General features: G+C 34.0%; 1 protein-coding gene across 3 annotated transcripts; it reads left to right on the forward strand.

Annotated features, from left to right (window-relative positions):
* Positions 1–4,101: 4,101 nt before the first annotated feature.
* On the forward strand, positions 4,102–8,568 carry LOC108483940 (protein FAR1-RELATED SEQUENCE 6-like). 3 transcript variants are annotated; one of them, XM_053029970.1, is made up of 4 exons: positions 4,102–4,422; positions 5,711–5,907; positions 6,444–8,132; positions 8,222–8,425. In XM_053029970.1, exons 3-4 carry the CDS (start codon positions 6,489–6,491, stop codon positions 8,240–8,242), a joined length of 1,665 nt encoding a protein of 554 aa, XP_052885930.1. In that variant the 5' UTR covers positions 4,102–4,422; positions 5,711–5,907; positions 6,444–6,488; the 3' UTR covers positions 8,243–8,425. The 3 variants fall into 3 exon arrangements, with proteins under 3 accessions (XP_052885930.1, XP_017642983.1, XP_017642982.1); XM_017787494.2 differs by having other exon boundaries at positions 4,106–4,422; positions 6,444–8,568; XM_017787493.2 differs by having other exon boundaries at positions 4,107–4,422; positions 6,489–8,568.
* Positions 8,569–27,346: the final 18,778 nt, after the last annotated feature.

Here is a 27,346-nt window from a genome sequence, read left to right on the forward strand (position 1 = left end):
TAGATTCTTATTCAACCGTTTAACAATTAAATTCTCTAGCATTAGTTGTGGCCTTATGCAAATTGTATCCTGGCATGAAACTACAATAAGCACTAGATATTTTTGGCATAAATTAGATGTTATTTTGTGGATTAAATGAATTCTTAGTTTGTTATGAAGCTAAGGTTCTATGTTGATTTCCTAATCTTGCAACCATAAATGCTTATAGTTTTTGAACATGTCTTGTAATTGAAAGATAAAAATTCATATATCATTTATTTTTAAATCACTTGAATGTAGATGAGTCTGACTTCGGACTTATTCATATGTTTAATGCTCCAGAAGATTTTGACTAAAAGTGATAAAGTTACTTGATTATAAATTAGCTTACTTGTCCTGTAGCTTTAAATCCATGCTGCAAGTAAATTATGTTCGAGGGCTTGTCTTTATGCCAATTCTTTAGAAGTTGGAAAACTGTGAAGCTTAGTTCTTATTTTTTTCTTTCCCCCCATCATTTTCTCTTGTTGAAATATGAAGCCATATTTCAGAAGTCCCAAATATTTTGGCATGTTTTTGCTGTTTATTAAGAAGTATGATACAACTATTGTCTTTGCAATTCCACGTAGCTTAGTTATATTCCTCTGTCATGACATGGCATTCTTACCTGCAACAATGGAGATAATATTAGTTCATTTAATTCTTAGTGTTTGCAATTTAATGCCAAGATAATAATCCAATGAGTGAAAATAAAATGCTTATATTATATTATTTTGTTTAGCCCAATACATCATATTGTCAAAGAGTTTTTGTGAGAAACATTGAGAGTGCTTTACAAATGCGTGGGTGTATATATACCATGATATCTTAAGACATATGTTTGTGTATATTTATTATAATAGTGATCTTTAAATATTACTTATTATGATATATATTTATGGTTTTATGTTAGTTGATATTTAAAATCGAAAAAATAATAGATAATAAAAACACAAAATTTTGTGGAGGGAGATAGTACCTCAACAACAAAAGCTGTTTGGGATGATGAGCAGGTGTTGATATTTTGTGAAATTTACATGAATAAAGTTAATGCTAGTAATAGATCGACAACTCATCTAAATTCAAAAAGATGGGAAAATGTTATTACTCTTTTTCAAGCAAGAACACAAAAAAAAAATTATGGAAAAGCTCAATTGAAAAATAAGTGGATGGAGTTTCTTAAGGAATCTACAAGTATAGGATGGTGCCCATCTAAAAAGATTGTGGATGCTACTGAAGAATGGTGGGTTGAAAAACACAGGTTAGTATTAACTTTATCAATGCTTTGATGCATAAAGTTTTTTGAAATTAATAATTTACAGATATAAAAATCTTAGTATAACATTTAACATATTATGTAGGAAAATCCTGATTTTAAAGGATTTAAGAAAAAATGAATTGAGTTATATTTGAATGAGCTGATGTGGCAAATGTTTGGTGACATTGTAGCCACTAGAGAGCATGCATAGGCACCTTCGTTTGGTGTTCTTCCAAGCAGGGCTCCTATGGGAGATGATACACCTAATGAGGGATTTGGTGATTCAGATGAACATAGTAATGAGAATGAGGGTATTCTTTCTAATGAGGCACCATAAAACCCTTCTCATGAAACTCCTAATTGGAGAAAGTAGACACTTGGGGTTGAATACGATAAAGGAAAAAAAATCAAGTTCAAGTAGAAAATCATCAAGAAATACATTAACTACTCAGATTGAGAAGTTATGTGAGAGTATGGCTAGTCCAAGGAATTCAGTGAATGAAAATATTTTTCCTCACTCTCAATATACTATTTCAAATGCAATAGATGCTTTGTGTGCTTTGGAAGATGAAATTAAAAAAAAAAGATGAATTGTACTATTTTGCCATCAAAATGTTTCAAGTGTTGATGAAATTAGAGGTGTTTTGAACTTAGATCTAGATGTTGGGGTTTGGTGGCTTCAAGGTGAGTATGTTGAACAAAATCCAATTGCATCATTTTCATCCTTGGTAGCAATATCCTCATTTCCCTTCCAACCATTCTATAAACCACCTCTACCATAAGCTCCTTAGGGTTATTACTGTGATATGACTATACTATTTTTTTATGTGTAAAACTAATGTATGATATTTTTTTATGTTTGGTATTTTTATGTTATGTTTTTATTCAAGTTTCTTTGTGTTGTATAGAATCTCACAAAATATTAATTTATTTTCATTTGATTACTTTTTCAGGTTATGGATGAATTTAACAATATGTATAAGAGTTTTGATATGAATTATAATATCCTTGAATTAAGTGAAGAAGCTCAACAAAGAATAGCCACAATTGTTACACAAGTTGAGCACAACAATTATCATGAAGAGGAAGAATATGTGTTAGGCAGTGTATTGGTACACCATGAAACTTATTTCACTATACAACCTTGTACGAATTCAAATTATATAGGTCAAATGTGGGTGGACAAATATTAAATGGACATTATGTTGATTACATGAATAGTTTAGGATGCCAAAAAATATATTTCACAGCTTATTGCATGATTTGCAAACAAATTATGGCTTAAAGGATGGGAAAGTATCAACAATGGAGAAGTTAACATTATCATTGTACATTCTTGGAAATAGAGAATCAAATTCGAATGCAACAGAGCGATTTCAACGATTCGAGAAAATTGTTGTCGAATTTTTATTGATATGTTGCATATATTTGCTCGAATGGAAATATATATGATTAAACCCACTGAAGGTCAATTCGAAGAAGTACCGAATCATATTCGACATGATATAAGATATTGGTCTCACTTTAAAGTAAAATTTACACAGTCTTTATATTTTTCAAATATAAATTATTTCTAACTTTTATCTCATTACTTGTATTTATTTTAAAAGATTGTATTAGGGTCATAGATGTAACACACATAAAAGCATGCATTTCGCCTTCTTGTTAAATACCTTATATCGGACGGAAAGGTGAATCAACTTAAAATATTATGGCAGGTTGTAACTTTAATATGTGCTTTATTTTTGCATTTCTTGGTTGGGAAGGAACAACACATGACACTAGAATTTTTCTACAAGCACTTAGAAAGCAAGAGTTAAAAAATTTCCACCCTCCATCGGGTTCAAGTTTAATTTTTTTTAATTAATCTTTACATAAAATAATATTAAAATTTTTAATTTATTTTTAAACTTAATATTATGTTTTACTTTTTGTAGGAAGATATTATCTTGTGGATTCAGGATATCCACAAATGGCAGGTTTTCTAGATCCATATACGGGGAACGATATAATTTATATGATTTTCGTCGAGTATTTAGAAAAAGAAAAGAAATCTTTAATCATGCTCATTCTTCATTATGCTCTATGATTGAACAAACATTTGGATGTGGAAAAAAAACAGCCAATATTAATAGATATTCCAAGTTATTCAATCAAGAAGTAAGTTTAATAGTTATTGCAACAATGGTTTTGTATAATTGCATTCAAAGACATGCTTGGTCAAATGATGAGAATTTTTGACAATTTGAGAATATATTTGACATGTTGTCTCTTCAGGCCATTTTGATCGAGGTGAATCGAGTTCTTCTAATAGTGAAGGTGACCTGAAAATCGTGATGTTAAGGGAAACCATTGTAACTGGTTTAATGAATTCGTCTTTATAAATACATTTTGTATCGTAACCGAATTTCTAATATTAATGAAACTTGTTATGTCTTATGTTATTATATTCTTTTTGTATTAAAAATCATCCGATCGATATTTTAAAATTTAATCCAAGTATAATATTATTATTTGTGAAAATAATATTTATCATTGTTATAAAAAATTATTAACTATAAAATAATTTAAAAATTATCATTTTATCTAATTAATAATTTAAATTGATTATATAATTCATTAAAATATTTATAATAAAATATTAGAAGATACATTTTAATATTTTATTAAATAAATTTATAAATTCACATATTTTTAATAATTTTGTAAAAATAAAATAATTTAAATTTTTTTATTATATATAATTTTAATAAAATATTTTTATAAATTATTTTTATTCTCACCTTATTGCTATAACTAAGTTTAAATCCAAGCACAGACACAACCATTGTTTCTAATCTCATTAATCAATCTCACCATATGTAAAAATATCGGCCATGTAGCCCATCTAATCTAAGCATAAGTTGTCACCAAACTCCCAGCAGCACAGTGCACGCAATACATTGTAGTTTCTTAACCATGAAAAAGAGAAAGTTCCCACGTGTCAACTCATCGAGTCCGATAGATCTACGAAACCTCTGTAATCCCCGGTGTGAGACTCGCAATTTTCCTTTCCCCAACGCCAAATTCTAAAAGCAGTGAGTGAGCGGACTCAGCGCCTCGCCCCCCCGAGTCTCCTCGTCTGACTCACCTCAGCCCCACGAATCATCGTAAGATCATCATCTACGATTTTCAACTCATCAAAACGTCAATTTTGATTTTCCTTTTCGCTTAAAATTTCAATCACGTTGACTTAGGGTTTCCAGCGATTTGGAACTTCTTTTTTTTGTTTGGTTTCTAAAATGAAGTAAAAAACTTATAAGTAATCAAGCGATTAAGCTTGAAAATTTTCGATACATTTTTTTTATAATTTAAAATTTGGATTTTTTTTAATTACTACTGAGTACTAACAGTGTGGCAAAGGTACGAAACAATGACGTTTTCTCAGCAACCAAACGGAAAATAAATCATTTATGATGCTCAAAACTCTTTTAACTTTATAATTAAAATTAGTAATTTAATCTTTGACAAAAAGAAATTAGATTAATACAGGTGCAGGAAATTCAGTTTACTTGCTTTGGGTCGTAACAATTTTATATAATCAAGTATTTAATGATCATAATTCCTTTTTGTTTTGTTGCGATCGCCTTTGTGCTTTATAGATTAACGAGGTTCTTGTTTGGTGATTTCTTACTGATAATTTACATAGTATTACTGGATTATTGCATGGATTTTATGGTCCATTTATATGTTCGGATTCATCTGTAGTTTTATTTCTTGGAAATGCATTTTCATACTAGTTTCGGACTTTTAAGTTCAGTACCAATTCCACCCAGCTCGTTGGTCTGCATTGTGATGTATGCTCCGGAACTGTCTCTTTGGGTACCTTCACTCTTAGGTGTATATTTATTAGATTCAAACCCAGACCGTCACACACAAAGGAAAGCATTCTACAGAATTTTGGTTGCCAATTGTCACGATTCCACTGAGTCGTAAGTCATTATTCCACTTGTCTCGTTGGTCCGCGATGCATAATCCAGAATTATCTTCTCTGGATATGCATAGGTCTTTCATGGTTTGTGTCTCCGCAGATTCTAACCCATGTCCTCACACGCGAAGGAATGCACTCTGCAGAACTCTGGTTTGTGTCCTCATGACACGATCATCAAGCTGGTTCAGGTCATGACAAAAGTTTTTCCTCTAAAGGAATTAGAATGTGGGGAGTCTCTTACTTTCTTCTTTTTTTGGTAGCAAGGATTTTTTCTAAATTTAAGTGCTCTGTATTTTTCTATTCTTTTGTTGCTGCTCTTATGGAAGGCCATTCTACTTCATTTGTGAAATTTTCTCGTTAATAAGGTCTTGCATTTTACCTATATGATTATAATACCCTATGGTGTGGCTAGTTTGTTATGATTTATTGGTTGCTGCACGAGTTAAGGTTACGTTTTCTTTTTCCAGTGAAAGGATGCTGTAGGCGCTATAGGGGTTAAACTATGCTAGAGGGGAAGCTTGTCACCTTGTCCTGTAAGTAGATAATCCATGGGCTTCTCAGTGCTTCAGAATCATTTGCTCGATTATTGTTTGATGGGAAAGCTGATGAAGGTGATTCTTTGTCATGGACAATATGAAGAACAGCAGTATAGTTTGAGTTGAAGGTATGATTACATGGTTTAGCTTTTCCTCCCTTGTTTGCATTCAGCCTGAGCACTTCCTTATTTGTTCTGTATGTTATGTACCTTGAAAAGAAACCATTGAGTATTCCACTGAACCATTGAGCACTTTCTTTGCTGGGATCTAAGTCTTTAGCATTCCTTGTAGTTCTACGCGTGACTGGATTTTAGCATTTATTGATAAGGAAATGATATTCTTCAATGAGTCGAGCTCATTCAAATCGGTCCAGTCTCCAAGATTAAGTTGGATTTTCAGTTTTATTTCATGTTCAGTCCAAGTAGAACAGTTAGATATAGTTGATTTTCTTGGTTAGCTTTGTCTAATATTCTTATTATGTTTTCATCAGTATGTTTATTGTAATAGTGTTAAGCTTTGTGTTTTTTGTGTACTTTATTATTTATTCTTTGTAGTTTGTGAGCACATACAATACCGTTTCATTGCGTTTTAAGTTATTTTCTTACATGTTGCTGAATGAACTGGGATTTTATTGTGCTTTTGCTTTCTGTGATGCTTAATACAGGATCGTCTGTGTTGAGCTTCTTAATTTTGTACATTTTCTTTCCAGATGGAAGAAGTTTGCCTCAATAGCGAGCCGGTATTTGATATGGTTGATGAGTATGAGGTTGAGGGAGACTGCAGTGCCGTGGAACATGATGATGAAACTGGTTCAAAACATTCAAAGAAAGAACCACCTCTGCCGACCATTGGTTTGGAGTTCGATTCTTTCGACGAAGCTTATGACTATTACAATATCTATGCTAAGGAACAGGGTTTTGGCATCAGAGTTAGCAATTCGTGGTTTAGAACCAAAAAGAAAGAGCGCTATAGAGCAAAACTTAGCTGCAGTAGTGCAGGTTTTAAGAAAAAGAGTGAAGCCAACAACCCGAGACCCGAAACAAGAACCGGTTGTCCTGCAATGGTAGTCATTAGGCTTGTGGACTCTAAAAGGTGGAGAATAGTTGAAGTCGAGCTTGAACACAATCACCAGGTGAGTCCACAGATCAAAAGGTTTTACAAGTCCCATAAGAAAATGATTCTTGCAGCCAGAAAGGCACGACCGCCAGCAGAACCTGTAACAGAAATACATACCATCAAGTTATATCGAACTGCTGCCATGGATGCTGTGTCTAATGGATTCTCAAATGTTTCTGAAAGAGAGGGTATTCATCAACCAGATCACTCTAAACATCTGGAACTTAAAGAGGGCGACGCATATGCTGTTTATAATTTCTTCTGTCGCATGAAGTTGACTAATCCGAATTTCTTTTACTTGATGGATTTTGATGACGACAGTCGGTTGAAGAATGTCTTCTGGGCAGATGCTAGGTCCAGGGCCGCTTATGGTTATTTTTCCGACACCGTTGCAATTGACACAACATGCTTGACAAGTAAATATGAACTACCCTTGATTTCTTTTGTCGGAGTGAACCATCACGGGCAATCAGTGTTATTGGGATGTGGCTTCCTTGGACACAAGTCAGTGGAGTACTTTGTCTGGATTTTTAGAGCATGGCTTAAATGCATGCTAGGGCACCAACCACAGGTTATTGTTACGGACCAGTGCAAACCCTTGCAAATTGCTGTTTCCGAGGTTTTCCCGAAGGCTCGTCATTGTTTTTGTTTGTGGTATATCATGCAGAGAGTTCCAGAGAAGTTGGGAGGATTGAGAGGATTTGAAGAAATCAAAAGGCAGTTGAATAAAGCTGTCTATAACTCCTTAAAGATAATCGAGTTCGAAACTTCCTGGACCGAAATGATCAAGAAGCACGGACTTGGCGATAACAAGTGGCTCCAAACTTTGTACGAAGAAAGGAAGCAATGGGTACCGGTTTACCTAAAGGATACATTTTTTTCCGGAATGATCCCAATTCGAGAAAACGAGAGTTTAAATGCATTTTTCGATGGTTATGTACATAAGCATACATCTTTCAAGGAATTTGTTGACAAGTATGATTTAGCTCTTTATAGGAAACACCTAAAAGAAGCCACAGCAGATGTGCAGTCAAAAAACTCAAGCTTTGAATTAAAAACAAGATGCAATTTCGAGGTCCAGCTCTCTAAAGCGTACACAAAAGAAATCTTCGATAAGTTCCAATCCGAAGTTGAGGGGATGTACTCTTGCTTCAACACAAGGCAGGTGACTGCAAACGGGCCAATAGTAACATACATTGTTAAAGAAAGAGTCGAAATCGAAGGAAATGAGAAGGAGGTTAGGAGTTACGAAGTTTTGTTTGAGACTAATCAGGTCGATATCCGATGCATATGCAGTTTATTCAACTACAAAGGTTATTTATGCAGGCATGCTTTGAACGTTCTTAATTATAATGGTGTTGAAGAAGTTCCCTCGCGCTACATACTGCGTCGTTGGTGTAAAGATTTCAAGTTTCAGCATGTCGATCGAGGCTCCACTGACATTGATGTGTATAGCCCGGTTGATCGGCAAAGTCACTTTCATAACTATGCAGTACCGATTGTAGAAGGTGGAGCACAATCTGAGGAACAGTATAAGATCGCACTGCATGAATTGCAGGAATTATTAAACAAATTTAATCTTGTAGATGACAGCTTAGTATAACAAAGTGTACCATCAAATGTTTTAAACTATTAATTAGCAAGAAATGCAAGTTTTTTGTTGTAATTATAAACTCTATGTATGTATATTGTAAGTCTCCAAATAATGCCTTGCACAGATTTTGGCTAAGCAGTTGGATTACTAATAGCCTACACAAACGAGTAGTATTTGGTTTGGTTCGGTTCGGTTCGGTTCATTCTGTTGGATAATTAGTTAAATCTATTCTTTTAATTTAATTTTTAAATTGTTATAAAATAAAAATAAAAATTTATATATAAATCAGTAATAATAACTTAAAAATTATGTTCTAAAGATTTTAAAAACATTGATATCCAATGGAATTAGATTCGATTTAATATTTTATTCAGATTCAATTTGATTTTTAAAACTAAAATTTTGCAAGGTAATTGAACTTTTCGAAAACTGATTAGAGTTAGAAAATATGAGGTAAACAATATTGAGTATTCGTGTTATGTTCAAATGTAACTATATATATTATATATATTTATTATATAAAAATGCTACAAGAGCATATATATATATATATATATATGAAAATTTCAGTTTTGAGATAATTATTTAAGTTACAAAATACTTTCTGTTTTTTTTATATATATTTAAATTGAGTTCTGTTTTTAAATTAAATTTTAAATATGGTTTTCTTATCACTATTAATAATAATTAGAAATCCTATCACACACAATAGTAGATTTAAAATATAGATAAATGTTAAAAATAAAATACAACAAATAATGAAACATATAGTTTAAAACTAATTAATCATAATAGCACATGAAATATGCATTATATTAAAATAAAAAATTAGATTCAATTGTGAGTAAAACTAAATTTAAACACAAAAATATATTAGATTAATAATATTAAATGTACTACAATTGTTTATCATGGTGTTATATTCAATTGTAAGTTATTATGGAGTAGACTTATGACATCAAATCAATTAATAACATTATTAATACTAAAATTCTATCACACTGTATGTGTGTGGAAACCATATATTTAAAACACAAATTTTTGTTTAAAAGTAACATTCAATAAATAATTAAACATATGGTTTGAAACTAATTCGATGGAGATAATAAATTGTATACTAAAACAAAAACGTATAAAATATATAAAAATAAAGTTTTAATTGAGTGGTAAATTTAATGTTTTAGTAATTCAATTGGTGCGATTTCAAATCCAATAATATGCATGTTTTAATTAGTTTTTGTTAAAATGAAGATACTAAAATACTCTTAAATATTATAACTTTTTTTAATTATGAAAGGATATTTTGTAATTTCGACTATTAATGACCGGTTGAGGGTAACACCTACTTAGTTATAGGCTTCATAAATAGTAGATATACAACTAATGGAGATAATAAATTATACATATTAAAATAAAAATATATAAAATATAATAAAATAAAACTTTGGTTGAATAGTAAATTCAAAATTTTATTAATGTAATTGACTTAGATTCAAATCTCATCAATCATTAAAAATTTTTAATAATAATAAAATATTTTAAATTATAAATTAAATTTAAAATTAATTTTTTATATAAATCACAAAATAATATAAATTACATTCAAGAATTAAGTATAACAAATTACGCTTACATATAATAGTTTTCTTAGTTGACATGTGGAAAATTCCATTTAATGACACATAAGATAAAAAATTATATTTATCTAATTAACGTTGGATAAGAAAATTTCTATTTATAAATCCTTAATAGGTATTAATTAATTTAATCTAATAATTATCACAATCAAATTGGTTACATTTCTTCCATGGAAATGTTAATGGAAATCAACGGTAAAGGGTGACTTAACCCACTAGCATAAATTAATGGTGGGTAATTTACTCATTGGGACATGGTTTATTAACATAATAAGGACTTGCCCAACCTCCCTCCAAATTCTCTCTAGTTTAATCATCTTCCAATGTAGTCCCTTTACCATATTTAACAACTTATTTAATTAATTACTCAATGAATATCCTATTTGCCTTGTAAACTTCTCAATTTAAAATTTTCGTTCAACTCAATTTAAGTAATTTGATTTTGAAATCAAATTTTCAGATAATAATGAAAAATCAAATTATTAAAATACTTCAATTCAATTCCCAAAGTCTTTCTAGATATCGTATTTAATTAATAAATAATTTATCTTAACCAACATATTCAAGATTTTAGTACTCGATAATCGTACGATATGAATTCTAACATTAAAAATTTTAAGTTATTACATAATTGATGTATATATGTATATAATATATATATATTAAGGTTAATATGTTTTTTTTTTTCATTTTGGCAACTTTACAATCATTCTATCAACTAATTTACCCCACTCCATTGCAGAATGTTAATGTCGCAATCAACCCGTGATTGATACGTGACAAACATTTTTTAAAACAAAATTAACAACTTTTTTATAATTCTTTATAAAAAGTCTTGCCCAATGATTATTTGACACCTGGTAGGACCAAAACTTTTAATTTTAAAAAATATTTTTAAATCATTTATATTTTTTGAAAAAAAAATCATTAATATTTAGAAATTTTTAAAATATAAAATCTTTTTTGTAATCCAAAATTCTTTTGAAAAATATTAAAAAAAAAAAAATCTCGTCTTTTCCACTGAACCCCTTTTCAACCCCCAATCCATATCGTTGCAAATCTCTTACCCGGTCTTTGCAAACCTATATTGTTATTATATCAAGAATGAGTGCTTTGTAACTGTATAAAGAAATGAAAGGCTTCTTTCACCATATCAAAAGAAACGAAAGTGGGTTGTCCTAGGATTTTTTTTGCTACTTGTGTGCAAATATTAGAAAGTATGATTTAAGTAGTCAAAGGTATTTTCAACCCTTAGGTGAGTAAATAGGGGCAAATAAGTAAAAACTAGGTTATGATTTTGAGTGTTATTATTTAAGTAAATAGGATTAATAGGATATAATATTTGTTTTTGAAGGTTTTTTTTTTTTTGAGTTTTAAGAATCATTAAAGGTTTGTTTTAATGATTTAAACATTCAGTTACATTAATCATCAATTTTCTTTTACATGTAACTTTTTTTTTTTGGTACAAGAATAAATTAAATCATGTCTAAATAAATAGACTTAACATCTTCTATCATCATCCATTATTGATTGACAGATATCCTCTTCCAGTAGACCTCTCACAGAATGAGGTGGATCTTCAAGAATAACCAAACAATTAACTTTGTCTCCATCCACTTTAGCTAAATAGTTAGCAACTTTATTGCTATCCCTTTGAATGTATCAAAACTTAACTTGCCAATCCTTGGAGTACCAACCATGTATCAACCTAATTTCGTCAATACTAATTAATGCTGCTAGATCGTTCTTATTGAGATCAAAATACACCAACAGGGGGGTGAATTGGTGTATTAAAACATTTTCGAGAAATGACAAAAATAAAACGACTCAAGTATTTATAGTAGTTTGGCCTCAATTACCTACATCAACTACCTTAGCTTTCCTCAACTAAGGATTTCCCAAGTCCACTAGATTTGAACCTTTAAGGACAATGTTTAACCCTACAAATTCCTATCTTTTCAAAAGTAAGATAGAATCATTTCCCCTTAAGGATTTCTACCCAAAACCTTAAGTAACACCTTATAAATGAGAGGAAATAATGATGGATAAGATGATATTTCTAAAAGGTAGATAATCAACAATTAAGCACTCTCACACAAAGTTACAACACTTGAAAGAATGATAGAAAACTTAACCCACAAGTATGTACAAGAAATATTTAGCAAAAGATTAAGAAAGATTGAAAATTGAGTTCTTGGAATTTAGGAACTTGTTTCTATATTTTTAATGAGGAGCCTTAACATTATATTTAAATCATCTAACAACCTTATGGACATTTGTAGTTGTTAGAAACAAAATAGAGTCATTGCAACCATAAAAACTAGCATGAAATATAGTCTGCAGCTTCGTTGTATCGGTAGAAAGGGACTTGTATAGGTAGAAGTCCTTCCAAAATATGACAGTTGGGCTCATTGTATTGGTAGAGGTCCTCTTGTACCAGTAGAACTCTAAGAGTTTCTACTGGTATCGGTAGAACCCAACAGATTATCGGTAGAAGTGTAGGGGAGGCTAAACTTTGGCTACTACCTGGGCTTGTCTCGGTGTAGTCCTTAAGGTATCGGTAGAACTCTATTTGTATCAATAGATTGGACCAGGGTATCAGTAGAGATTCTAGACCAAAACTACCTTGCACACTAGAGTGCGTTCTATCGATAAAAGTCCGGGTTGTATCAATAGAACTCCTATTTCTACCAATAGAATTATGTAGTCTTTTCAAGGTCTTTCCATCTTGAGTTCTACCTATACTTGTCCACCTAAGTATCAGTAGAAGTCCTTCAAACTTGAAAAAATCATTAAAATTTAAGTTAAGTTTAGGGTTTTTAAATGTTTATCTTGCCCAACACTTTGAAAACAAATTTAATGACTTATAAATAATTTTTTGCAAATTTAAGTAAGGGATTTTTAATATACTTTTTGTTATATCAAAATACTTGAAAAACTAGAGCTAACAATCTCTCCCTTTTTGATATAACAAAAATATTTTGAAAAAATTTGCTAACTCCCCCTATCTTAAACATTATTTTCAAAATAAGCTCCCTTTTTGAAAAAATTTTTAGACATCATTTCATTTAAATTTCCAACTTAAAGAATTTGGCTTTAAGATTAAGTTGAAAGAAATTGTTTTAATTTTCAACTAAGGAGAATTTTGCTTTTGAGTTTAAGTTGAAAATTATATTATGCAAATTCTGTATTTTTCTTCCTCTTTTTGTAATATAAAAAAGAATGCATGGTTGAAAAAATAAAGGAATAAGTGCACACAACCTAAACATATGGAGACATAAGAATAATAAAAAAAAATAGAAACAAAAGAAAAATGAAGCATGTAAACAAGTAGATAGAATAACAAAAAAAAATGGCAGTATATTTGAAATAAAAGCATCCAAAGGCAATGAAAAAAGAAAACATCTCAAAGCAACCAAATATGCAACCAATATAAATATCACAAATATCCAAAGAAAAACAACCAAACAACCCAAAACAGTGATATAATCCAACCAAAAAGCATATAAAAATCAACCAAGAAGTGAAGTCGTAATCATCTGATGGCGGGGGAAACTGAGAGGCCAACTAATTGATGCGCTTGTCTAATTGATTGTAACGATCATTGAAATGGGTAGTCAATGCATTAAAACATGCATCGACTTGCAACGACAGCCCATTGATCACCTCGAGTAAACGTGCTATGCACTGGGATGACGGAGCGAGGAGAGCTGGATAAGCCTCATACAGAGACGTAGGATCATCGGATGTTTGTGAAGCGACCGGTGGAATCATCGAAGCTTGAGCCACCGAGGATTGTCGATCGAACTTGTGAACCCAATTTCCCTTTATCATCAAGCTTCTAGTTGCAACTATGCACGATCGATATATCGATAAAGGAGTTTATGGCACAATCGAGGTCTGTACTTACATTTATTCTAAGGGTACGAAAGATATGAGAGAGGAACATACCGTAACGTAAGGTTTTTTTGCTAGACAATGGTAGCCTAACAATCTCGAGATGGTTTAGAAAAATAGTGGAGGCTAAGTTAAGGGGATGGTTGGTTCTAAAGCAATGCCACATCCAATAATCGGTGTGGCGAAAACAGAAATGTTTATTAGTAGAGGCAACGATCCAAGTGAATATAAGATGGAGGATACGATCATGAAGGTCCATGTTGTTTCCTACATAAAGATTGGGCCTAGTTAAGGAAGTATCGTATGGGCCGTTATGATGTTCTTCACCCTCATTGGTGATAGAAAGAAAAATAGAGAGAGATTCGACCGAGATAGTAATCTCTTGGCCTATGACAGAAGAAGTAATAGATTGAACTAGATAGGTGTTCGGGTCGTGTTTAAGTTTGGTATTGGAGTAAAAAGCCCAAACAAGGTTGTCATAGCAAGGACCCTTAACTTGGAGACAATCAAGCCAATCCCTATAGCGGAGTTGGTCGAGGTATTTGAATTGAAGGGTATTTGCTAAAGAGTTTAGATCAACGGGACTAGATATTTGAACAGCACGTGTTGCAAAATAGGTGTTAAAATTTTTTGAGGGCATCACTATCCTCTAAACATTCAATTATCGAAGGATGATCTAAGGGAGCGGAAGATGACTCACCTCTAGCACGTATAGGTGCGGGACGCTTACAGGATGTACGAGAGGCATTTTATCTAAAGGATGGGTAGACTAAGGGTTAAAGGGTTGGTTTAAAAACTGTACCTGCAGAAGAAAACAGTAATACGAACAATTTATATCCCTAATAACAGTAGATGCAATTTTGAAAAAAATTTGATGCATATGATGAATTATGAAAAAGAAAAGGGCAAACTGAAAGTAATTTTTTATTTGATACGTATATAGATCTAAAATATGTACAAGAACTGAAAATATGTATATATGTAAAAGTTATATATGTTCAATTTAAAATAATATATTTATAAAAGTTGTCTTCTAAAGCTAGTATGATTTTGAAATAAAAATGAGATTTTAGGGTTTACCTTAAAAATATGGGAAATGTGGAGACTTTGGTGGAAATCAAAGTAATTTTTTATTTGATACGTATATATATCTAAAATATGTACAAGAACAAAAATATGTATATATGTAAAAGTTATATATGTTCAATTTAAAACAATATATTTATAAAAAGTTGTATTCTAAAGCTAGTATGATTTTGAAATAAAAAATGAAATTTTAGGGTTTACTTTAAAAATATGGGAAATGTGGAGACTTTGGTGGAAATCTTGTTGAAAATAAAGTGGAAGCACGTGGGAGACAAGATTAAGTAAAGAAAAAAAAAGAGGAAAAACGGTAGAATGTGGGGTGTTGGAGAGGTGGGGACTAAAAATTAGGGGTGGGGCTTTAGGAAGAAGATAATATTGTAAAAAAAATGTTGCTGGGTATATATATGCCTGCATTTACCGAAACTTTCCCACTTCTGCCGATAGAAGTCGACAAGACTTCTACTAATATCTCATGAACACAAACCCAAAACTACCACTTAAGCACAATTCTACTGATACATCCCTATGTACTACTGAAACAACTAATCAGAAAATGAAAAAAAAACATGGAAAAAGGTACAAAAAAAAATAGATAACACATGTAAAATCATATAATACTATGTTCAAACAGATATCTACAAGAAATTCAAGTAAAAACATGCTTGAAAGTAATCAAAAGGTGGAAAATACATTTACTAACATACTCAAATTTTGATCTATGATTTAAAATACTATATAACTTAATTATATCACATATTAACAACATTTCAAACATGTGAGAATAAAGAGAAATAAGTAATTTACAAGTTTACGAGTACAATCAAGTAATGTACGCAAAGCATGCATAAAACAACACGAGTGTCCAAGAATGTCAAAAAGATTATACAAGAAGATTACGAAGGCATGTTCATTAGTCCTAAATCTCCCCTAATTGTCCAAAATCTCTCCTTATCTAAAGGCTTTGTAAAAATATCGGCTAGTTGATGCAAAGTATTTACAAACTCTAAAACTATGTCTCCTTTTTTAACATGATCACTAATGAAGTGGTGTCTTATCTCTATGTGCTTTGTTCTAGAGTGTTGGATGAGATTTTTGGTTAAGCAAATAGTACTAATGTTATCACACCTTATAGGAATGTGATCCATATCAATTCCATAGTCAACTAATTGTTGCTTCATCCAAGAATTTGAGTACAATAGCTACCTACGGCAACATATTCCGCTTCAGTTGTGGACAAATCTACACTATTTTGTTTCTTAGAGAACCAAGAAATAAGTATGTTTCCTAAGAATTGACATGTTCTGAAATGCAACACCCCTTACCCGCGTTTGACGTCGATACCAAGTACGAGGCATTAACGTTCACAAATCACATACACATGTACTAAGTCAGATCATACGAGCCCGTTAAAATTTAAAACTTTTTCAAACTTGGTCTAAACTTCTTTAATATGGCCTACGAGCCCTAAACATCCATTGGAAAACCATTCGGGACCAACTCGGGTCCTTAAACCAACTTTAGAAAATGACCTTTGAAACAGGGCACACGCCCGTGTAAGAGGGCAACATGCTCGTATGGAACTTGAACATGGTCGTGTTGTTGGCCTGTGTGGCACACACGGCCTAAGCACCTAAGGACACGCTCGTGTCCCTTACCCGTGTAAATTTATTTTTCAATTCAAACCTATAGGGGTTTCCACACGGCCTGGCACACACCCGTGTCCATGTCCCGTGTCCTTCACACGGCCTCGACATGCTCGTGTCTTAGCCCGTGTTCGAAAATCTTGACATTTTGATTCTAACGTTAGCAATCCTTAAAGGTCACACGGCCAAGGCACACGCTCGTGTGCCAGGCTTTGCCCTTCACACGACTGAGACACATGGCCGTGTCTCTGCCCGTTTGTTTACTACCATGCATACTAACTTGTCAATTTAACGTGCAAGGGATACACGGTCGGATAACACGCCCATGGGGCTAACTGTGTGTCATAGACGGCCTAGACACATACCCGTATGTCTACCCATGTGGATAAAATAAGGCTATTTACCAAGCTTTTTTACCACCCTTACTTGCACTAACCTACATATCATCTAACATGACAAATCTGCACAAGACATTATCTCATTCGTGCAATATACTCATCCATGAAAATATCATCATTTGCATATATCAATAATGAACATTAGCCATTATCCAAGGCTTTATACAAAATGAAGGGATTCATCCCAAGCTAACACATTTGGCCAAATTAACATTGACACAAAACTCAAAAGTCTAAGCCCTATACATGCCATATCCAAAATAATAAATCCAACTATACCAAGTGCTTCAGTTGATAGTGTGATCGATGCCTCCGACGTCCAATGATCCTCGAGCTAATTAGGTGGCACTATAAGAAAATGGAAAAGAGAGGGAGTAAGCATAAAGCTTAGAAAGTTGCATGCAAATAAATATAACAACAACTTTACCATTCATCATCATGCTCATAATACAAAAGTAGGCATAAGCACAACTTACTGATCACTGTCCAATACAATTCACATAGCATATATTGAGCTCACATCTCATACATTTCAAATATGTACCTGTACCACTCACAACATGGTTATGCTTTTCTCATTTAACTTAAATTGTAACTCTCACCATTAAACCATTTGGATTGCTATCGGATATTCACTAAGCCTCAAACATAGGGTATAATACCGTTGCCATGTCCCAGACATGGTCTTATATTGGTTCATCCATCAAGTCGATGCCATGTCCCAGACATGGTCTTACACTGACTATCGAAATCGAGGCCGACGCCATGTCCTAGACATGGTCTTATACTAGCTCTCACATATCCATACCGATGCCATGTCCTAGACATGGTCTTACACTGGCACCTCTATAGGTGCCAATGCCACATCCCAGACATGGTCTTACACTGACACATCTCGTAGCCGATACATGTCCCAGATATGTCTTACACTGGCTTACATCTTGAGGCCGATGCATGTCCCACCAATGCCATGTCCCAGACATGGTCTTACATTGGCTCTCATAATGTGGCCGATGCATGTCCCAGACATGTCTTACACTAGCATACAAATAACCCGAATGTCATGGCATGAATATCCGATTTATTTCCTAAGGTTGAAATGGGAGTTCTACTATCTCAATATTCATCATACATAATTATTTCCACAAACAAGCAATTTATGCTATATCAATTCAAACATATATAATAACAATGTAGTTGTATTATTTACATACAACTTACCTCGGTATACAAAATGTAGGTGACTAGTTCGGCTTAGTCCACTAGCTTTGTTTTTCCCCAGTCTAGGCCCAGATTTTGTAATTCTTGATCTAAAATTATAGAAATTCATTCATTTCATTAGCATATTAATCTAGACACTAGAAAATTCATAATTGGACAAAATGACCATTTCGCCCCTAAACTTCCACAAAATGACCATTTTACGCCTAGGTCCGAAAATCGATTTTTATCACATTTTCTCACTAACCAAGCCTAGCCGACTACTTTTTATACTAGAAGCAGCCCACAATTCTCATTATTACATACATGGAACATCTATTTCACAACTTATGCAAAATGATCCCTGGCTAGGGTTTTCATGAAAGCTACTTCACAAAAGTTGTTTATTTAAAACCATGATTCATTTTCTTGCATAAAATTTTAGAAATCAACATGTTTACTATCATGGAAAAACCCTAAAATTTTAACCATTTTGCAACATAGTTCCATCATTTGAAAGCTCATGCTATAAGGGGTCCCAAAAATACAAAAATCATCAAGAAAAACTATCAAAATCACTTACTTGTGAAGGTAAAGAGTGGCTACAATTTTTCAAGCTTCAACCCCTATTTTTGCTGGTATTTTCAGTGGTGAAGAGGGTGAGAAAAAGATGATATCTTTTTCCTCTTTATTTTATTTCATTTTGGTCAAATTAATTCACCAAAATTTTCATGCACCCATATAATCATGCTATAACACATAAAATAATATTAAAAATAATAAAATAGTTTCTCTAACTTCGAACTTGTGGTCTCAAAACCACTGTTTTGACTAAGCCCAAAATCAGGCTGTTACAATTCTCCTCCCTTAAGGATTTTTCATCCCTGAAAATCTTACTAGTGAATAGATTCGGGTATTGATCTCTTATGGTCTCCTCGAATTCCCATGTGGCTTCTTCGACCCCATGTCTATGCCATAATAATTTAACAAGTGTTATGCTTTTATTCTTCAATTACTTAATCTCCCGAGCCAAAATCCTAACCGACTCTTCGCCATAAGTCATATCTGGCTGAATCTCAACCTTAGTCGACAAAATCACATGCGAAGGATCCGATCTATATCGACGTAACATGGACACATGAAATACGTCGTGAATCTTTTCTAACTCTGAGGGCAAAGCCAATCGGTATGCTCTGGTCTAATTCTCTCAGTCACCTCATAAGGTCCAATAAATCGTGGACTTAATTTGCCTTTCCTTCCGAATCGGAGAACCTTCTTCTACGGGGATACTTTCAAAAACACTTTATCCCCGACTTGAAACTTGATCTCTTTCTGTTTCAAATCTGCGTAGGGTTTCTGTCTATTTGAAGCGGCCTTCAAACAGTCATGAATCACTTTAACTTTCTCTTCGGTCTCTCTGACTAAATCGACCTCGTGAATCTGATTCTCTCTCATCTCAGTCCAATATAAAGGCGTTTGGCACATACGCCCATACAATGCCTCATAAGGCGCCATTTTCAGACTTGATTGATAACTGTTGTTATAGGCGAATTCGACCAGTGGTAAATACCTTTCCTAACTGCCTTGAAACTCGAGAACACAACACCGTAACATGTTTTCCAATATCTGAATTACTCTTTCTGACTAACCGTCGGTTTACTGGTGGAAAGCTGTGCTAAAATTCAACTTTGTCCCCAAAGCTTCTTGCAACTTCTTTCAAAACCTCAAGGTAAACATTGGGTCCTTATCCAAAATAATTGACAGGGGCATTCTATGAAGTCTCACGAACTCAGAAACATATATATCGACCAATTTCTCAAGGGAATAGTCAGTACGCACTGGTATAAAATGTGTCGACTTTGTAAGCCTATCGACAACAACCCAAACGGTATCCTTTTTCTTTGGCGTTAAAGGTAACCTCGATACAAAATCCATGGTTACCCAGTCCCATTTCCACTCAGGAACCATTACGGGTTGAAGCAAACCCAAAGGTCCTTGATGTTCAGCTTTCACTTGTTGACAAATTAAACACTTAGAAACGAACTGTGAAATGTCTCTTTTCATCCCTGACCACCAGTACATTTTCTTCAAGTCATTGTACATTTTCACACTACTCGAGTGAATAGACAAACAGCCACTATGTGCCTTTCGTAAAACCTTCTAAATGAGCTCATTATCCTTGGGTACACAAATTTTGTCTCGGTACATCATACAACCGTCGGTACCAATACTAAACTCTGATTCATTTCTCATCTCACACTGAGTCATTTTAGCTTACAAGTCCCTATCACCTTTCTGAGCCTCACAAATCTCTTGAAGGAATGTAAGTCTAGATGTCATCTCAGCTAGAATCGAGCCATCATCAATCACGGTCAATTGAGTATTCATAGCCCTCAAGGCGAACAATGATTTCCTACTCGATGCATCGACTACTACATTAGCCTTTTCGGGGTGGTAGTCAATCACCAACTCGTAATCCTTTATCAACTCTAGCCACCTTCGTTGCCATAAATTCAACTCTTTCTGAGTCATCAAATACTTGAGGCTTTATGGTCGGTGAACACTCGGCATCTCTCACCATACAAATGGTGTCTCCAAATCTTTAACGTGAACACAATGGCAGCCAACTCTAAATCGTGCGTCGGGTAGTTTTTCTCTTATGGTTTTAGCTGTCTCGAGGTGTAGGCTATCACCTTGCTTTTTTGTATGAGCACGCATCCTAACCTATTCAAGGATGCATTACTATACACCACAAACTCTTTTCCCGATTTTAGTTGCATTAGAACTGGGGCTTCGATCAACAAGATCTTTAGTTTCTTAAAACTCTGTTGGCACTTTTCCGTCAATTCAAACTTGACTCCTTTTGTAAAAACCTTGTCATCAGAGTAGCTATCATGAAGAATCCATTCATAAATCTTCTGTAGTACCCAGCTAAACCCAGAAAGCTTCGAACCTCTGTCACATTCCTCGGCAGTTTCCACTCAACGATAGTCGAGATCTTACTCGGGTCAACTCTATTCCGATCACCTGACACAATGTGTTTGAGGAATCTGACCTCTTTAAGCCAAAATTCACTCTTACTGAACTTGACGTATAATTGCTTATCTTTCAAAGTTTGTAAAACCGTTCTCAAATGCTCCGCATGCTCACTCTCATCACGTGAGTAAATCAATATGTCATCGATAAAGATGACTACGAACTTATCTAAGTACAGTCGAAAAATACGATTCATTAAGTCCATAAAAATCGTCGGGGCATTTGTTAAGCCAAAGGGCACGACGAGGAACTCATAGTGGCCATACCTCGCCCGAAAAGTAGTTTTCAGTACATCTTGCTCCTTAACCCTTAACTGGTAGTAGCCTGACCTTAAGTCTATCTTAGAAGACATAATAGCTCCCTTCAACTAATCAAACAGATCATCTATTCTTGGCAAAAGATGCTTGTTCTTCACAGTCACCTTGTTGAGCTATCTGTAATCTATACATAACCTCATCAACCCGTCTTTCTTCTCCACAAAAAGTACCGAGCACCCCATGGGGAAAAACTCGATCTTGAAAAACCCTTATCAGTTAGTTCTTGCAACTGTACTTTCAACTCTTTTAATTTCATCAGAGCCAACCTATACGGAGCGATCGAGATAGGTGCCGTACCAGTGGCCAACTCGTTACCAAACTCAACTTCTTTGGTTGGAGGCAACCCGGGAAACTCATCCGGAAATACATCCGGGTACTCGCATACCACATGCACTGTCTCAATTTTCACTTCAGACTCTTTGGTGCTCAACACAAATGCTAGGTAGGACTCATACCCTTTTCTCAAATATTTCTTGGCAGTCAAAGACAAGATCAGTACTGATGAGTTATTCGGTTCACCTGATTCAACCCGAATGATATCCCCATCCTCACATTTCATTTCAATAAACTTGCTACCATAATTCACTATCACGTAATGAGCAATCAACCAATCTATGCTAAGAATTAAATCAAATTCATCAAACGGTAGTAGTAGAGTCTATTCAAAAAATAATGACCTCTAATCATCAAAGGACAATCTCTACACATTTTATCAACTATCACATGCCTATCTAACGGGTTTGACACTTTTATCACAAATTCGGTAGACTCAACAAACATATTCACACTGGGTACTAATTTCATGCATACATAAGAATGGGTAGACCCCGGATCAATTAAAGCAACAACAGAAATATCATGAAGAGAAAAAGTACCTGTAATCACATCTAGTGAAAATGCCTCTTCGAGAGTGCTAATGGCATAAGTCCTTGCAGGTGCTTGGCCCTCGGACCTCACAACAGCATCTCTAGGAGCACCTCTGCTGCTAGCCCTATTGCCCAAGTTCTTTTATGGTCTACCCCTCGAAGGAGCATTACTCGCTCTCTCATCCTGCTTTTTCTCTTTCTCAGCTAAATTAGGGCAGTTTCGGATGAAGTGGTCTAAAGATCTACATTTAACGTAACCTCTTTCATTCCCTCGGCACTCGCCGAAATGACGCCTACCATACTGTGAATACTCCTGCCTACTTGACCAAGCACTACCAACACTTGCAATGGAAATGGTTTGGGCCTTAGACGCTGTGTGCTGCTTATTCTTCTTTCTACCTGAGAACTCCATTGAAGCATTCGATCAGGTAGTGAATTCCTTCGATCTTTTAGATGAGGAATGATATGATTTCCCCATCTGTCTTTTCCTTGAGTCTTAGGACTCGATGTCAGCTTTTCTCTTCTCTTTGGCCAATTCCTCGACCTTACATGCTCTCTCTACGAGCACCACAAATTCCCTCAATTCTAAGATGCCAACTAATAATCGGATGTCTTTATTCAATCCGTCTTCAAATATTTTGCACATTATGACTTCGATAGATATGCATTCCCTAGCATATTTGCTGAGCCTCACGAACTCATGCTCATACTCTGTTACTGTCATTTAGCCTTGCTTTAGTTTGAGAATTTTTTTTTCTTTTGGTCGATGAACCTCTGACTAATGTACTTCTTTCAGAATTCTTCCTGAAAGAATCCCCAAGTTACTCGCTCTCTCAGTACGACTGACACGAGAGTGTTCCACCATTGATAAGCTGAATCTCGCAGGAGTGACACTATGTACTTCATGCACTCTTCGAGTGTGCATGATAGCTCATCAAATAATCTAATGGTAATTTCTAGCCAAAACTCTGCTGTCTCTAGGTCATCATCAGTATTCACCTGGAATTTCTCGGCCCCTTGTTTACGGATGTTGTCCACTAGAGGTTTCTCTCTCCTAGCTATCTCTTCTCCTTGAGGAGCTATATGAAAGGATTGAGGAATTTGGGGAGGTGTGGGAGGTGAAGTATTCGAATTCACATGAATGAACTCCGAATACCACACGTCCATCATGTGGAGGTAAGCTTCTTTAGCTCCTCCGCCCTAACTCATTGTCACGGGCCCACTATCTATGGCGCGGTCCCTTCAGCGGGAGTTGACACATTACTCTCCATATCATATGCCGTAGCTACGTCAGGATCCATTTACTATATAAATAAAAACACAATTTATCTCATCAGGAGCCGTCATACTATCAATATACAATTATGGCATGTATAGCTAGACTCGTACTCACGTTAAGTTAGTCCTAGAACCGACTAAACCATAGCTCTGATACCACTAAATGTAACACCCCTATTTTTGCTAGTATATTCAGTGGTGAAGAGGGTAAGAAAAAGATGATATCTTTTCCTCTTTATTTTATTTCATTTTGTTCAAATAAATTACCAAATTTCTACCTAACTTTGACTTTCTCTATCTTTTGTCTCCTATGGCCGGCCATCACTTATCCAAGGGTCTATTTGCCCTTTAAAGACCCCCAATTTTGGTTCTCTAGCTATTTAACACATTTAGCTATCAAAATAGGACTTTTGCACTTTATGGGATTTAGTCTTTTTTCACAATTGGGCTCATAATCTCTAAAATTAATTCACCAAAATTTTCATGCACCTATATAATCATGCTATAACATATAAAATAATATTAAAAATAATAAAATAGTTTCTCTAACTTTGGATTTGTGTTCTCGAAACTACTGTTCTGACTAAGTCCCAAATCAGGCAGTTACACGGAACTTTCAGAATATTATACAAATAATTTATGTAAATTACTATTTATTAATCGGGATCATTCAAAACGTCCCTTAATTAGACCATTGAGGCCCAATACGAGCATTAAAATCAAATCGGGACTTAATCAGGAGCTGTAAGAATTTTTGCAAAATTTCAAAAAAATTTCCAAGGTGTAGGGCTCACACGCGTGTGTGGCCCAAGGGAGATGCCCGTGTGACCCTAGGGCACGCCCATGCTAGAAGCCGTGTTCAACCCCGTGTAACTCTCTGACTTGTGCACATGGCCATGCCACACGCCCATGTGCTAGACCATGTGGTTAATTAATTTAATTCGAAATTAGGTGTAGGTTTCACAGGGCCAAGACACATGCCTGTGTTCTAGGCCATGTAGCACACACGGCTGAGACAGACGCCTGTGTCTCTACCTGTGTGCTCAATTCTGAGCATTCTGCTTCTCAAAATTAAGGTGCAGGGGACACACGGCCTAACCACATGCCCATGTTACCAGGCCGTGTGTCGCACACGATTTAGACACACGCCCGTGTGTCTGCCCTTATGGACAAAATGAAACCATTTCTAGCTTCATTTCTTACCCAAAATTTCACCCAAGACCTGCACTTAAAACACACTTCCAATACCAACCAATCCAAGCATTCAAATTAAACAATTCCATCATTCATCATGGCATACCATTGATGCATATGTGTTTATAAACTTACCTTGGATTAACTTAGGCATTAACCTTAACATATCACATATGAACATATCATAATAACCTACTTAATCATACCAAAATAAGCCATTACTAGCCATTCCAATGGCTAGGTTACAAAACATCATTTTCATGCCATTAATTGCCAAGTTGTCCTATACATGCCATTATACCAAAATGATTTTACTAAGTATACCCAAAATAACTAGTTGATAGTGTGACGATGCTCCAATGATCTTCCAGCCTTCACGAGCTTCCGAGCACTATAAAACAAGGAAAAATAAAATGGAGTAAGCATTACATGCTTAGTAAGTTCGTATAACGGAAACTAAACTTACCAATCCCGTTTATTAAATCTAAGCATACAACATCATGCTTACCATCCATTAGTAATATTGCCTAAACACATGCATTCAATCAAACATGTTAGTCATAAAAAATCCTTATAATAATCAAGTAAACATAGATGAGCTCATCATGCAATATTTCTTTTCTAGTCATTATCATTTCATCTCATAATTCTCATACCATGTCAAGAGTTTTATGTCCATTGAATCATTGAAATTTCGATGGATACTCAAGTAGTACACTCAGGGTGTACGGTTCCATAATCCATTAATTCTTATAGGGTACCCATTAAGGCACATAATTAAGCAATACACTCTCGAGCCACATATCATATAACAAGATTACCAGTCCAGGCTAAATCCTTTATATAACGTATGCTTAAAAGAGTTCAATTAGGATTACCAGTCCAGGCTAAACCCTAATCATAATGTATACTCGAGAGGTATTATATCTGGATTACCCATCGGGCTAAATATTTTCTATAACAAGGTCAATAAGATTACTCGTCTGAGCTAAATCCCTTCCGCAACAAATGCAGGACCTTATTTGTTTCGGGAAAGCGCATGTATTTATTGGAATTCAATATTCAATTGGGACTTAACCTTTTTTCACCATTTCAAGCATGTATTCAATTTTTCATTATAGCATTCAAACAATGTACATCGATATAAGTCACATACCATACAAACACAACATTCAATTTAACATATTTACATGCTTGATTAAGTTACACGAACTTACCTCGACACTTGTTCACGTATAAAATCTACTAATTCGAAACCTTTTTTTCCTCGGTCTAACCTCGAATTTGTGTTGTTTGAATCTATATAAATAGCTTTAATCATCAATTTCACATATTTCATATTTATTTGAACTCAATTTATGTCCTAGGCAAAATTACCATTTTGCCCCTAATTTTTTCATAAATTCCAATTTCATCCCTAGGCTCGAAAAATGAAACTTGTGCAATTTACTCCCTCTTCCAAGCCTAACAAAAATCCTATTACAAAATTTACAGCACATGTATTCATAAAAATTCAAAATTTTTCTTCAATTTCACAAGTTTACATTTTAGTCTCTAAATCATGTTTTCATCAAAAATTACTTTGTAAAAGTTGTTTATCTATCAACAACCTTTCATTTTCTACCATAAATTTCTAATTTTTAGCATATGCATCCATGACCTATTTTTCATACTTTGATAACTTTTCAAATTAATCCCCCAAATAGATAGATTAAGTTATCTTGGTTTCAAAAATACCAAAATCACTAAAAAAAGGACAAGGAAACTTACCCAATTAAGCCTTGAGAGTTTATTCTCTCTCTTCTAGGGTTTCCATAAAATTTTGGGTTTGAAGATGAAAAAATAAGAAGATATTTTCTTTTTATCATCTTTTAATTAATTAACTATTTCAATTTCCAATTTAATCCATACTCTTTTCTAAGTTTTCCATGGATGAGTCACCAAAAATTTACATACTTTTCTTTAATGGTCTAATTGCCATATAAGGACCTCTAGATTTGAATTCCATAGCTATTTAATCCTTATAGCTACTAATAATTCAACTTTCACATTATATGGGATTTAGTCCTTCTCGTAATTAAACACTTAATCGATAAAATTTTCGTATCAAATTTTTCACACAACATGTCTATCATAATACATACCATATAATATAATAAAAATAAATTTTATTTTTGGGCCAGATTTGTGGCCTTGAAACCACTATTCTGATTTCATTGAAAAATAGGTTGTCATAGGAATACTCATTGGTGTTGATTGAGGCTTCAAGTCCTCCATTTTAAAATTCTTGAGTATTTCCTTGATG

This window comes from Gossypium arboreum, chromosome 6, assembly GCF_025698485.1.
Source record: "Gossypium arboreum isolate Shixiya-1 chromosome 6, ASM2569848v2, whole genome shotgun sequence".
In the NCBI taxonomy this organism is placed as follows: Eukaryota; Viridiplantae; Streptophyta; class Magnoliopsida; order Malvales; family Malvaceae; genus Gossypium; species Gossypium arboreum.